The sequence below is a fragment of the Rhamphochromis longiceps genome, linkage group LG16 (assembly GCF_057381845.1).
Source record: "Rhamphochromis longiceps isolate RC_006_pf linkage group LG16, R_longiceps_female_GT1.1, whole genome shotgun sequence".
Lineage (NCBI taxonomy): Eukaryota > Metazoa > Chordata > Actinopteri > Cichliformes > Cichlidae > Rhamphochromis > Rhamphochromis longiceps.
Genome location: NC_140572.1, coordinates 24435768 through 24451227, shown reverse-complemented (window position 1 = coordinate 24451227; position 15460 = coordinate 24435768). Strand labels below are relative to the sequence as shown.

The following is a 15460-nucleotide window of genomic DNA, read 5'->3' as shown; positions in this document are numbered from 1 at the left end:
ATTTATATTGTCATCAGTGCAATCACTTGTTTTGTTGGATATCCATATCCATTACAGGGACAGGTGGATGAGTGACTTCAGTTATTTACCGTATTCATATCAATGCCATTAGTGTAGGTCCATGAGTGCTGGAAGTACTCTTCCAGCCTTTGCCTCAGAGGGTTGGGAATTTGATGAAAACGGATGAATTCCTTGACCCGTAACATTTGAGCATGATAGCGGGCCGTACCCGAGTAGAGCCTCTGGATGATGGCAGAAACATTTCCAAAAATGCTGGCATACATCAGGGCTGAAATAAAAAAAAGCAATGAGTGAAGAGAAGGTACTGTTTTTACTACAGTCAGCATATTTACTGCTGTTACCCATGAAGACACAGGTAATTTGATAAAATGTCAACACATTCTGCTTAAAACATATACAATGTTTTGTGAAGGACCTGGAAAAAAGATAGATTTTTGCTCAAAACCCATTCAAGTGATAACAAAAAGAATGAAATAATGGTAAATTGAAATACAACCTGAAAAGCATATAAAATACTCACAGCCAATCAGCATGACACATATAGAAAAGACCTTCTCTGAGTTGGTGTTGGGGGAAACATTTCCAAAGCCCACACTGGTCAGACTGCTGAATGTGAAGTAAAGTGCTGTGACATACTTGTCCTTGATAGAGGGACCAGAGTTAGGATCACTGTAGTTGTATCGCTTTCCAATTGACACGCCCAGATTGTCTAGCCAGCCAATCCTGTGTTCCAAGTAAGGCTTCTCCACATTGCCAATGGCATACCATATACAGGCTAACCAGTGGGCGATAAGGGCAAAGATGCACATGAGCAACATTAGGACTGCAGCTCCGTATTCAGAGTAGCGATCCAGCTTCCTGGCTACACGCACCAATCGCAGAAGCCTTGCTGTCTTCAGCAGGCCAATGAGAGTGGTAGTCTAAAACAAAAATACAATAAGGAAGATTATTAGTAATAGCAACAGTAGTTTGGATGCCAGATCAACGGTTTTAGATATTGCTTCATCATGCTAAAAGATCTGACATGTTATCTACTACTTATCTACTAAACTTGTCTGCATGTGTATTTCCTTTATATTATCAACAAGTCTAAAGCTGTGGGCCAGTTTCACAGTCACTTCACAAACTAATGAGCTTCCTTGAAAGAAAAAACTGGATAAGACACCCCAGAGCTCTTTGGTCAAAGGCAAATTAAGTGAGAAGTAAGGACACCAGCAGCCCACAGATAAATCTTCATTTGTTCAATCCTGAACACAGAGGCACACTCATTTAATGGGTCCCTGGGAGCTGTGTAGCTGCTATGTGTCAATAAGAAATGTGTTAACAACTGTAACTGCAATTCCTATTAAAAGGACCATTTGTTTACCTGACAATTACAGAAGAAAAAGTCCAACAAGAAACAATGACACTTCGTTCATAATCACTTCTTTATATCGTTTACCATTAGTTATCTAAAGGTAAATGAACAAAATTCCACATCATTCTTCTATAAATATTTCAGAATTTCTCTATCTTTTATCAAAATGTTGACAGTCATTGCAGCACAGGTTTACCATTGGTGCAATTTTGGAGGAAATAGGACCGCCACAGTAGTTTCTAACTGAGACTTTAAACTTAAAAAGGGGTTCGATATCTCCCCATCACTGATTTATAATATTAACAAAAATGTACTTTAAAATATTTTCTCACAAAGCAGAAGAAAAAGGTAATATCTTGCATTTCTGCAAACTTCAAATACAGCAGCTTCAGTTTCAATCTGTTATAGTAACCACTCATGGCAGTTTTGAGGCATTTTTGGTAGATTAAGAACACTGAATGAGGGTAAGCTACAATATCTAATTATTGTATATATACAATAACTTATTGTACGTGAGACGCTATACACTATAGCCATATTGTATGTGGCCATAGCGTAAAATAAATGACATTTATTTTTTTACATGCCAAATACTTTATGAGGAACAATGGCATGCACATTTAAAGTTTCTTAGCCCCAGATGCACGTATTTCCTGTTAGCCAGAGATGGGCAGTAACAAACACATACTATACTTAAGTAGAATTTTTATGTATCTATAATACATACCTTTTAACAAATATCTACTTTCTACTACTTCTACTACTACTTTAGGCTTAAACCATTTGAGGGGAGTTATTTCTTGCCACAGCATGCCTTCAAACACCAAACTAATTTGAATCTAAATGGAGGGAACAATAACATATAAAACACAACCTTATTGGTGTATCCCCCACTTGCGCTTATCATACACAAAGAGTTGAAAGAGCCAAAAAACACATAATTTATGCATCATTAATATCACTACACCTAGACGTTAAAGTCAGCCAGAAGCATTGAAGGTGCAGATATCTGTAAGTTGAAGTTACTGTTCTTCCGGATCTATTGCTACACAGCAAGCACAAAGCCAATCACTTCTTTCTTTTTTTGTTTTACATGGCAGCTAATTTCAAAAGCCACATTTCTAGCAGTTAAACAAATATATCGTACACAATGTGTTGCTGAAATTATGATTTTCATTTGCTTTTTAAAGGTTGCTTCATATACTAGTTGTTTTAAATCAGGCAACACTGGCTACTTCAAACAGTCCATTTTAAAACAATGCAGTATGTTGGACCAATGCAAAGCAGCTATAGTGTTCATGGTTAACATCAAGTGTAGCAGACAAATTTAAGGTGATGATGCTGATCAGATTCACTCATTGAATTCTGTCTTTACACTAGATTTATGCTGTCTGGGGTGGGAAATCAGTCAGAGATAGAGCATGTAACCCCAGCTTAAATCTTGTCAAATTGAGTTGGCTAAATCCACAAAGAGCAGCAGCACAGGTCAGTTCATCACAGCCTGTTCACAAAATCTACTGAAGCTCACAACAACAATTATTGTGACTTATTTGTGATTCTTTCCCCCACACTGCTCCACTATAAGTGATCTTAGGGTTCCCATACCAGTTGAATTCCACTTTAACCCTTGATTATCCTCATTTTCCTGTGTGGACGCAAACTGCAATGAAGATAGACAGATGAAATAGAACTGAAATAAAGCCTTCATTCATATCATTGTATTGGTATTATTTTATCATAATATTAATATGACATGAGCTTCAGTTAGCTTTGCGTATAGCAGCTGGTAGAGGAGCAGCTATTTTTTTAATATAATACCTCTTTACTTTAGAGCCTCCACTTTTTTGCTGTTACTTGAGCAACAAAGTTGAATCACTACTTTGTGTACTTCTACGTAATGAATATGTCTACTTTTATCACCTCTATTGTCAGCTATTTTATGATTGTTATTCTTGGCATGTACCAAAATGGTTTCTTGTGAAACACTTATGGGGCATTGGCTATGGGTTAACTAAATTTGTGTCTCTGTGGCCTGTATTTGTTGAATTCAAATCATCCTTTTCTAACCAACACTAGGACAGAACCATTAATTTGCCTTAAAGTATTGTAGCAATTGGTGATCATTTTCTCATTCCCTGTCTACACTCTCTTGTTCAATCTCTCCAGTTAAGTCAAGAATTTCTTGGCTGTGCTTTAATTAAAAGTCTGAATGTCAGTCAGATTTAGACAAGGTGTTTAAAGTCAGAAATAATATCACAGGGCCAGTTTTACACTGATAAATCTGAACAGAGATATATACAGAAAAGCCAACACACAAAAAGGGCAGCAAGAGAAAATCAGAGCATCACCGGTCCAGAAAGAAGGAAAAGAAGACTCAGGGAGGAATTTGAACCTCATATCCAAGTGTGATGTAAGGCTGAATGTAATGTTAATGTAAATATATAGGCAGCTCCACAAAGATTTTTTTTGAAGCTTAAAGCACTTAGATGTTTTAAAATGATAGCCTGTGCTTGTCACACTGACTCAAAATTTATTGTCGAAAACATTGCAAATCTATGCTACAGTTTACTTTTTTATGTTTTATTTACTTACTTAAAACTCACTTTCCACTTACAAAGTCCCTTTTCCCCTTAAGTATGTTAGATCTTCATTAAATCTAAAGTCCTAAACTGATTTAAAATGTGAGGCTTATGTTTGCGTATAATTGCAGTGTGATGGTAAATGAACATTAGTCTCCTTCTCAACCGCTAACAGCGCCTGTTTTACTGATAGATGTGATTCATCCAAAAAGAAAAAAAAACAGACAACTGAAACGTAATCAAAGTGAACTGAATGAAATCACAGCATTAACTGTACCTTCACAGGTAGCTGGGTTTTATGGTTACACAGGGCTACACAGCCTCATCACTCTGTCATTCTACTAATCTCTATCAGAAACAACATTTACAGGTTCAAGTCAGGACAAAGCAACCAAATTCACAATGAAACTGCTGGACACTGGACAGTAGTTTATATAATAAACGTTCTCAAAACATTCAGTTTTTCATATTGCCCAGTTTTGCATGATAACTTTCCCAATATGTTCAATACTATGGTAAAACGAAGTTGTTTTTAAAGCAAACAGACACTGAAATCTATTTCACATATTTTTCCTACTCTAATCAAAAGGTTTACTTAAGCGATTGTAGGTTAAAACCGTCTTATTAAGCTGCTAAATTGAATGAGCCTTGTGAAAAACCATCTGCCACTGTCTCGGCTGGTTTTGTTTTCTGAATGAGAATGCTGCTGAGCGGGAATTTTCATGTTCAATCTGACATAAACATCAAGATGGAAAGCTATAAATAGAAGTCATGCAAGCACATGTTCTCACTGTATAACTCTATCTATCTATTTATAGAACAGGAGTCAATTGGTTTTTCATTTTTGGCAAAAGTGGAAGTTAAGTAAACATAGTCACATACTCGTAGTGAGGATGTGCTTTAGTTTCAAATCATGGTCTCGTTTTGTTTGTCACTGTCTGATGAGTGAAACAGATGTCCATGTTCTTTTTGATTTGTTGTCATTTACTGAACTGACTCAGCAGCAGCCGCATTGATGGAAAAGATTATTATGGTTTACTGTATAATCAGGAGCTTTCCGGGTGTAATGGAGTGTCTACAAAGCACGATAAAGCCCTGAAGTGGATCCAGAGCCTTAGGGGACATATCCTACCAACAAACAAGCCAGCAGTCCTGGCAGCCAGCCTACCAATGGACATCTCACATTTGCATGTAAGCTGTGCACACAGCCCTGTTGGCCTGCTCCTCACATAAATGCATCATTGATTGCCATTTGGTAAGCCATTAATCCGTGTAAATGGATTCTAGAATGAGGACCATTCAAAAAAAGGGAAAAAAAAAGAAGAAAGAAAGAATGAAAGGAAAAAAACATGCAATTTAAAGTAATCTCTATGAAGCCAAAATATTCAGGCTTTAAGTAGTGGAACAGGGGCAAGTACAACAGTCCAAGCATCCCTGGGGTGATGTGCAGTAAAGCTCCCTGGGAGAAAAAAACAACTAGCTGAAAAAAAACTAAATACATGTACAACATTAACAAAAGATTACATACCTCATCTGATCCTGAGCCAAATATTAGAAGATCAAACGGAATTGCTGCCACCATGTCTATAAGGAACCATCCTTTAAAATAATGGATTGCTATCTTGGCTGGGTGGCTGACCACTTCCTCGTTTTGGTTTACATAAGTTGTCCTGAAGTTTATGAGGATGTCAATGATGAACATGATGTCCACAATTAAATCTACTACATTGAGAGGGTTGCAGGAGTATCCGCATTCTCGTCTCTTCTGCTCCTCTTGGTCATTGAGAAGAAAAGCAGCTGAGTACGGAGTGAGGATCGCCGTGTAGATGACCAGCAGCAGGATCAGCCAGTCCCAGACGGCTTTGAATGGGCTGTAGTGAAGGATCGTGAATTTGTCAATGCGAGGTGTTTGGAGTTTGTACTCTGGCAGCACATCTGCTCCGAGGGACAGGACCTGCAGGAATGGTGAGAGAGGGTCAGAAGAGCTACAAAAATCACTTGATTACATCGCTGTCAATTTTTATTTTGGGTCAACCTCTTAGAATAATTGATAATATTACAAGCTATAGGTTTTAAGCTTATGATGCTTTTTTGGTATAAAACAATATATTTTAAATCTATAATTTGATTAAACACAGTTTCCCATTTCATATATCAAATCCACGGGTCATTTAATCAGCTCACAGACTTTAAGGAATGAATTGATAACAACTGTGACACCCAATGTGTCCTCTACAGTCAAACCGAGTTAGTCAAAGATAGCCATTATGACAAGTGGATTGCCTCTGACCTGGCACTATAAATAAATGTTACTACCACTTGTTCTCCATTTGCAGAAGGTACATTGAATTACTCTTGGAAAAAGCACTTGATAGACTGAAGAAAAGTAAAGTCTGCATACATTTTAACTGATAGATATGAATTTACTATGCAATGTGGTACCCAAATATTTGTTTTAATTTCCCCAGATGAATGAGCTCTGGTTAGATGGTAAATTATTCAATGTGGTCAGGAAAGCAAAGCCGTTCTCTGTTTCTGGCTTCACAATGTGCGACAGACTAGCAGAAAGGGCTCTCTTATGGCAGAAAATGGTGTACGATTGAGGATGAGGGCAATGGGTCTTTCTATTCTTTTCAGCACATTCCCTTATCTTCAGCACATGAATTATAGATTTCCCCATGATAGCAGTCAGGAAGCAGATGCAGCGTTCACATCTCTGCAGTGTCTTCAAACTCCAAACTAAAATCAGCAGGGAGGGAGAACATTTAATCACGATGATGGTTCTTTTTCATTTATAGATGAGAAAGCTGTGGTGAAAGAAGTTTAAATATAAAGTTTCTCAGCTTTTCTTTTGCTTGGTCACTGGGCCCCAAAGCATTTTATAGTGTCCTACACAGAGTTCTTAATTTACTGAAATATCCCAAAACAAAACACATTTTGTTATTTATCAGAATAACTGCAACGTTATCCCTAAAGTATACTTTGTTTGGTAGTGTGCACCTGCATGCGAACAAAAATGTCTAATCAGCCAATCACACAGCAGGAGCTCAATACATTCAAGCATATAGACAAGGTCAAGATGCCATGCTGCATTCCAAACAAAGCATGAGAATTGGGAAGAAATGGGTTTTAAGTGATTCTGAATGTGGCATGGTTGTTGGAGGCATACACACTATTTCAGAATCTGCTTCTCTACTGGGATTTTCCCACACAACCATCTCTAGGGTTTACAGAGAATGGCTAGTAAAAGAGAATATATCCAATCCAGCAGTTGATGTGCAAAGGCCGAGATGAAAGGCCAGACTGACAGACTGACAGAAAGACAGTAAATCAACTAACCATGTGTTTTTACCAAGGTATGTAGAAGAAGCACTTGGTATAAACAACAAAAACCATGGATCCACACTGCCTTGTATCACCATTTCAGGCTGGTGGTAATGGGGGATATGTTCTCTTCAGCCTGCTAGAGTATTGTTGCTGACCCTGTCCATACCTTTATGACTACAGTGTACATATCTTTCAGTGGCTGCTTCTATCCATAAAATACACCATGCCACAACTCTCGGATCCTTTCAAACTGGTTTATTGAACATGAAAAACACGACTAGACTCAAATGGCTTCCACAGTCACCAGATTGCAATCCAAAAGAGCACCTTTGTGATGCTATCAAGTCAGGATGGACCAAAATCTATTCTGAAGGCAAAATGGGCGGGGTCATACTAGTAAGGTGTTCATAAAAAAGTGGCCAGCAAGTAAACATTTTTCCCCTCACTTAATTTTATGAAACATTGTTTTTTTTATTAGTTTAAAAATAAAACCGCAATGAATATTGACATGTCTAGCTAGCCCTAGAACCCCTGTTTGTTCAAGTGTTAAGAACATCCACTTGTGACTTGTAAACATAATGAATTAATAGGTTCTATAGGGAGTCAGTGAAATGTTCTTCTTGTTGTTCTGAAACAGAAATAGATGTTTTTTCTCTGATATTGCCACTAAGTTTGCTTCAAGATGAAAGTACTTTCATCACTCGGGACATGTACTGGTATCCTGGGTGGTTTAGGGCTCAGGTGAATATTCAACTTGAATAGTGATATTATAGCAAGAAGGAATGAAAAGAGCTATCAGAATAAATACACTTGTACTCTTGCCCTCGTGCAACTGTGTCCATGGTTCCCAGAGGTGCACTCCAAAGATGCACACATGTACAGATGTAAGACTTGAAACAAAACAGAATTGCAAAACTGGAACTTATCACCAGAATAACTGTAAACTAAAACAAAACATACATTTTTGTCTTAGACTTAGGGATTGAGACTCCTCTAACTCCATTCACTTGTATTTTGACAGCAAGTTATTTGTCAAAATAGGCAATACTAATGTTTCATTTTTCAGCTTATTGTACTAGATATTCAATAAAATCATCGAGTCATTCCAAATCAATACATAGAGTAAACCTACAAAATTAGCAGCATGTTTGTTTGCATGAAGAAAGTGTAGCTGGGCTGGAAAATAATTCCTAGACTGAATATCTGTTTCAACTCCTGGCACTACTCCTCTATTAATGTGGATGGGCAGTAGCCATATGTTATCTCTGCAGCATGATAGACTGTCAGCTGTTTGTTAGCGTCTCCAAAAGTAAGGCTTGTATTGTTTTCATCTTTTGAGTCTATCTGTCATCATGGGAAAAATGGGGAAGAGAAAACTACTGCAAAAATGATTTTGACCACTTTGGTATACACTTCTCTGGTTCAATGCCTCTCTATGTAAAAGTCTTGCTATCTCAGTTGAGTTGAGAAAAATTTAGATGATATTTAGTTATTGGCATTGCGGCTGGTGCGATCTGATTGCAACATGATTTCTTCTTTAATATAATGAGCTGTCAGTGAATCATATCTCATCATCTTCATGGAGGCATCCAATTTCAGAACTACATTTGAAATGATTAGTGCACTGGCAAGCTTCCCATCCATCCCTCTCAGTGACGTTCTTTGAAATAGAGAACCAAGGATATGTGTGGAAAGGTGGATGGATGGATGGATTTCTAAGAGTTGGACCCAGGTCAGAGAAATGGTAGCTGAGAGAGTTTTGCAAGTCAAACAATAACAGATGCTTCAATGTAAAAATAAATTGGAATTTTCAGACTCACCTGTGTGACCTTTTCTGTTACATTGTGAGTTCTTTCTTTAACCTTTGGTGCTATGATGGGTTTCTCACTTGTTGGTGGAGAGTGGGTCTTCTTCTCTGTCCCCTCTGAGAAGTTGAGTGCAATCAGGGGGATCTTGTTGATAGTGCTATATTTGTTGATGTTTGAATCAGAGGTAGAGCCAAGAAGGCTGGACTTCACGTGGTTGAAAGGGCCTAGTGTTCAAGAGCAAATGGCAGCCACATTAGTAACCTTGGCAAGATGTAGAGGTTAACACAGTATTTGGTGGGTTTTTTTGTTGTTGAATAAATATTAAGAAATTACCTGCTTCACCCTGATTAAACAAGAAAATTTTTAATCTCCTGTCCATTTTTAGGTATTATGGCAATATAACCATAATAAGCTGAGCTTTGTATACTGTAAATCTATTTCTAGCCAGAGAGAATAACAGCCTCATTTACTGTACATGCACATCACCATTGACTAATGTAATCTTACATCAACTGATAGTGGAGGAACTACTGGGAATTTTTAGTATTTTTTCACCCAAGAAAAAATGTGCTACAACACATCTAACGTGCTTTTAGAGCTGCGGTTGGCTGTGAATTAAAGCCTACTAGGAATCGGGGGGGAAACTGATTTATTCATACACAAGCCTTTAAATTACATATGCCTAAAAAGCAATGTTTTCACCTTCTGTTTTTCTCATAGCTATACACGGATTGAGACAAATTATTTAAAAGCAATGCTATTATCTACGATTTTACAGATGTTAAGATTACATTGTGACAAAATGACGACATCTGTCTCAATCATTAGTTTACAATCATTTCAGTGCAGTAAGCCCATATAACCTATTGATATACTGATCAGACTTTACTTATCATAATAGAGTTAAAACATGAGCAGCCAATTGTAAGGTGTTGGCTGGGCCAATATATTAATACGACATAACACAGACAGAAGCTACAAGTTATAGAGCGTAGTGTAGCACATACCTTCATTTGTATGGCGATCCCTGAATAAGTTTTTTGAATTGGAACTATAGCCTTCAATTTCATGAACGGATGAGGCCCTTCTCATGCTGCTGATGCTGCCTCTGGGGAAGGTATTTGACAGGGAGGTAGAGGACTGGTGTGGCTCCGAATGGTAGAGTTTCTCCCAGGGGAGTTTAGGGGATGAATGGTCAAGTGGTTCAGGACCGATGCTAGCCTGGGAGGAGTGGTGGCTTGAGCCTATGAGGGCATGTGTGTCATTGGCCTCAATGGGACTGCAAATGCTCTTGGTGGGTGATGGGAAACTCTCCAGGGCCAATGAGTCCTCATCCTCTTTGGGCAAGTCCACCATCACAGCATCTGGGTCCTCTTGCGGAAGAGATTGCTTGTTGGTATTCATCAGGCTCAAAGCAGCCTGGCGGAAACGGAAGAATCTACTCCTCCCTAAAAATAGAAAGGACATTGAGAGAAGACCTCAATGTACAGCACAGTAATATGTATATCTATAAATATATTTAATAGCCCCAGGAGCATGTCTGATATTGTTTTCCATTGTGAGTTTTCTATTGTGTATGTGTCATCATTGACTGATTGCTGTAGTGCTGGTGATTTTTTTTTTGTGTTCCTTATGTGTTCTAGTCCTTAATGTGTAATAAACCTTTATTTTGGTTGGTTGATTTATATATGAACCTTCCAGAATATAATAAACAGGTTTCTTTTTGTTGCAAATATCTGTCTTTGTGTCCTGCACTCATCTCCTAAGTCCCCAGTACTGCAGCAGTCTGTTGTTGTTATTTGGTGCATCCTGCATATCTTTGAAGGATTACAGTCGAATACATCTATCCATTGTGCCTAAGGAAAATGGTATTTTACTCTAATGGTTTCAGTTGAATTAGGTATAGTGAAACAAAGTAACATTATCCATAGTTTATTCTGTTTTGTTGTATTGTTAATATTCACATAACATGCATTCTATGAAAACTGTCTCCTTGAATGGTTTTTGATATCTTGGTATCTTTCCACTCTAGTCTCTACATACAAATGACAAATTATCTTTATAACTTTTATAAATGTCTGTAAAAACAAACAAACAAGACAAAAAAAAAAAGAAGTAAATTTACTATTCTCTGAATTAGATTTTAACTTGAGTCTTTCCTTTGGTGCATAAATGCTAGTATGAAAGAAAGCAGAATGAATGAATAAAAAACTTAATTCAAGGTTTAAAAAGAGAAACAGAAAAATAACAATTCTTTGTTTAATCACAGAGTGAATCTCATTACAACAAAATTCAGTAACAGTGACATTAGGGGGCTGTTTCATAAGCACAAAAATCAAGGACAGCTACACACATCAGTCTTAAGGACATGCCTGTACTCATTCAGTAGGCTTCATCAGTTCTATTGATTTAGGCAGTTTCCAAACCTTTTAAACTGAGTGTACTGACTTTACTCACTTTGATGTCACATGACATTAAGTAAGGTCACAGTATTAATAAAGTTATCATAGGGGTCTAGTATGGTGTGCTGTTAAGGAGTGTTATATAGGCTGAAATGTTTACCACAATGATGCTGCAAATTACTGACAACATATGATGCAGTTCACCTTCCTCAGTTTTTATTTTTATGGATGCTCCATGTCGCCAGTCTCGAATTGGACTGCAGATCATTGTTGTTGTGCTGTTTGCTTTGGTTATTAGGTTGGAAAGATCCTACTCACTTCCTTTGACACGCTATCCTTTTATAGACTACCTGTGATGTTACATTAAATTTCTACTCCTCTCGCCCGTGTGCTGTGCTGGATATATTTTTTACTATCATGCTGCTATATTGACAAAAGCTTTTTAAAGCTTTTATGAAAAATGATTAAAGGACTGGGTCTATAAAAAAATGTCTTATCACTTATCAGCCAGGCACTATCCACTACCTTTAAGTAGAAATAATGAAAAAATGGTATGCAAAATCAATCAAAGACATACCCATATGGCATATTTACATGCCTTATTGTTGGATAAATGCATAAAAAGATGATTTTGTAGGCTGGACTTTTTTACATGTCTTGAAATGCTGTATAGTTATTTTAAACTATACATTACATTAAACTTTTCATTTAGTCCCTAAATACAGTAAGCTTGACTTCATAAACAATCATTAATATAATATTAGTACTGTAGGGATCACAATTTATAGATATCAAAAAGGATATCTACAAATTGTGTAAGTCTAGCATATCATATCATATCATATCATATCATATCATATCATATCATATCATATCATATCATATCATATCAAGTGTATTCAGTATTCATTAATTAGTTGTTGTGAAATCAAAATGATACAATTCTTTTATAGGTTTTTATTAGTGCATAAATGCTGACATCATAATAAGATAAGTCACTTTAGGGGCTTAATGTGTACCTGTGTGCAAAGTTAGATTGCTTACCTTCTGAATATGTGGGAGGAATTTTCAGTCAGACAGTGTATTATATTATTGTGTATCATAGTAAGAGGATTTAAAAAAATATCTATTTTAGCATATTTATGACACTATGATAGTGTGGCTTACAAGGACACCCCTATGTGTATAATTGAGCTGTATTCATTTGGCAGCATGCACAACATTTCAAGAGATGTTTTTTAGTTGGTTCTCTTCTTTAAATTTGCACCTTCTCTCATTTGCTGCGTTCCTCTCACTGAATCTGTCATACCTGCTCCAGCTAACCACGTCAAGGTTTGATGGCCATAAAAAAGAACAAATCTTTTTTCAGAAAATTACAGCTACAAAATTTAAAACAGTTTTTAAAGGAAAAAAAATGTAACCTACTAAAGCAATTGGTTTTAATTTGAAGCAATTGAAAATATAGCCTATAAGATTTGAAAGGTAATTACCAAAATTATGATTTATTAAGACACCTTAAATCTATCTATGTGGATTAAAGGTCTTGTACAATTAGAATTACCTTGCCTTGCCTTTCTAGTATTATGGCTTGGATGCAAGTGTAAACGTGCAAAAGGCTACATCAAAGACTAATGTCCTCAAATAAAAGTCCGGTGTCCTTTAGACATACAGTATGAGATTGACATTTGGATTAAAGAAACATTGGCAATCATATTAGCAAAGTACTGGACTGTTGTTGGTTGAAAAAAATCTGGCTGAGCCTGGATTTATGTTTGATTTTCCAGGACTCTACGCTATGTTCGAGAGCTGTGGACAATATTCCAGAGAATAACACTGCAGTTACAAGAGGCCAACATCAGACTCATTCCCAGAGTGCAGATATGAGCAAGCATGAACATTTAGAATTGAGTTAAAAGTTCATAGATTCAGAGTTTCAGAAAAAAGCTCATAAAGTCTCTATTATCAGAAGTCGTAAAAATTACTGTATTCATAGAGTGCTATAATAACCGATTTTTTGTTAAGTCGCTGACTGAAAACACAATTTCCATTTTATGCAGCAAGAGTCTGGTTTGCATAACACAGTATAAGTGTACCATCTCTGGCTTTAGGCCTTAACAGTTGAATTTAGTGGAGGATACCTTTTAGATAGCAGCTTGAGGCGAGAGGGATTACTCTCTGCCAAGCTCCGTACAGTACTAGTTGACACCTGCTGGCCTATAACCAGCTGTCAGCACCAGATGATAATTAACACCCCTGTATAACGAAAATCACCTTTCAGAGACTGTTATATTAAATCACAGGAATAGGCATGGTGGAAATTTTCTCCAAGGCTCTTTCTATTTTGAAATCAGTGACGTTATTTCTCAGCCAATGGTACGTGTCTGCCACTGCGCTTTAAATGCCCGATAACCTAAAACTAATTTCATCAGTAAGCATTTCTTTTTTTCTATCTTCTATACTTATGACGTGAATCTTATTAAATACATATTCATTTAGAGAAATAATACTTTTAGCAATATCTGAACATAATACATTCCAATAGCCAGCAGATTCAGTTCAAAATGACTAGCATCAGTTTTTAAAACTCATTTCAACCAAGCAACTAGAATAAAATTACACTTTAATGCACTGCTATTACTTAAGAGCTGCTCAAAGAAAAAAATAAATAATACTACTATCATATATAAAGTGAAAGTGTGCATGAAGTCAAGAGTCATTGTCTCTGACTCTCCTAATCTTATGTCACATCATATGTTTATCTGTCTAATTTACCCACAGGTTTCCTCTGCTGAAGCACAGTCACAAGCAATCAAGTCTGACTAACAATGCTGGCAACAAACAAAAGAGACATACACACGTGCACATGCACACTTAAATACACACAGCACAGCACAAGATGAATGTCAGTGCTCTGGAGGAATACATCCTGAGCGAATAGCCTAACTCAGGTCAAGAGAAAAGACGCTGAGTGCTTCCAAACAGAGAAGAGCAGGAAGGTTTCACTGACATTAACACCTCTAGAAATACACCAAAAAAAAAGAGAGGTGTGCTATATGCTGCTCTCCCCCAGGGTGTAAAATGGATATATTTAAACATTTTTAACAAGATTACGTTATGTAAGTCGACCATTTCCTCCTTGCATGCAGATGGTATATTTAATTGCTGTTGGTGTAAACTATATTACACTGGCAAACTAAATAATGCACCATTTTTAGAACAATAAAAGCCAGCAATATGTTTAGAAGTTACACAGTGCATGAAAAGGAACACAGTACTAAATTAGAGCCTACCAAATGTGGAGGGATATTTTAGTTTTAGCCATCTGCTCTGGTATTGACATACTTTAAAGAAGCGAGGAAGGTTTTGTTTTGTGAATGGTGTTATTACATGATAAATGCAATGCATAAATGAATAGTGATGCATATTTATGAAAAAAAATCAAGTCTTCTTTTGTTAACTGAGTTTGGGTTCTGATTTTATTAAAAGATGTTCGATTGGTTGAAGCTTGTTTTGTTTGCTTGCTGAATTTCTTGATTCTTCTTTTAGTTCACTTATAAATCTTGTCAATTATGAGTTTAATTTCTTCATTCTCCACCTGCCTCCCATCTCATCTCAGCATTTAGCCTGTGTATATTCAGACTTCTTTTTCCTTTGTCCTTTGTCAAACCATCTGTTTTCTCCCCCTAATGTAGCTCTTTGTCTTGCTTCAGTGTTTTACTGGATTACTCCCCATGCTGGGTTTTTGGATTTTTGTTTTGAGTTATCCTTCTGGACTTTATTGATCGAACTTTGCTGTCAGCCAAATAAAAAAAAGGTCCCTTATTATTTGCCTCTCCACATCGCCGACTGATAGACAGAAAAAAATTAAGATGGAATTTCTAGTGTTAGAAAAAATCATGACAGCAAAGACATAAAAAGAAATAGAACTTAGACACACTGATCTGCTTGCTGCTGTTACATTTATTA

The 15460-nt window shown here is 36.8% G+C and overlaps 1 protein-coding gene across 1 annotated transcript in view; it reads right to left on the bottom strand.

Annotated features, from left to right (window-relative positions):
- kcnh7b (potassium channel, voltage gated eag related subfamily H, member 7b) overlaps positions 1-15460 on the bottom strand; it is a 42193-nt gene that overhangs the window by 14201 nt on the left and 12532 nt on the right. The window contains exons 4-8 of the mRNA XM_085384799.1: positions 10100-10540; positions 9105-9316; positions 5486-5911; positions 542-941; positions 90-289 (exon numbers count right to left, since the gene is read on the bottom strand). Coding sequence (XP_085240925.1) covers positions 90-289; positions 542-941; positions 5486-5911; positions 9105-9316; positions 10100-10540 — 1679 coding nt within the window. The remainder of the gene's footprint in view (positions 1-89; positions 290-541; positions 942-5485; positions 5912-9104; positions 9317-10099; positions 10541-15460) is intronic.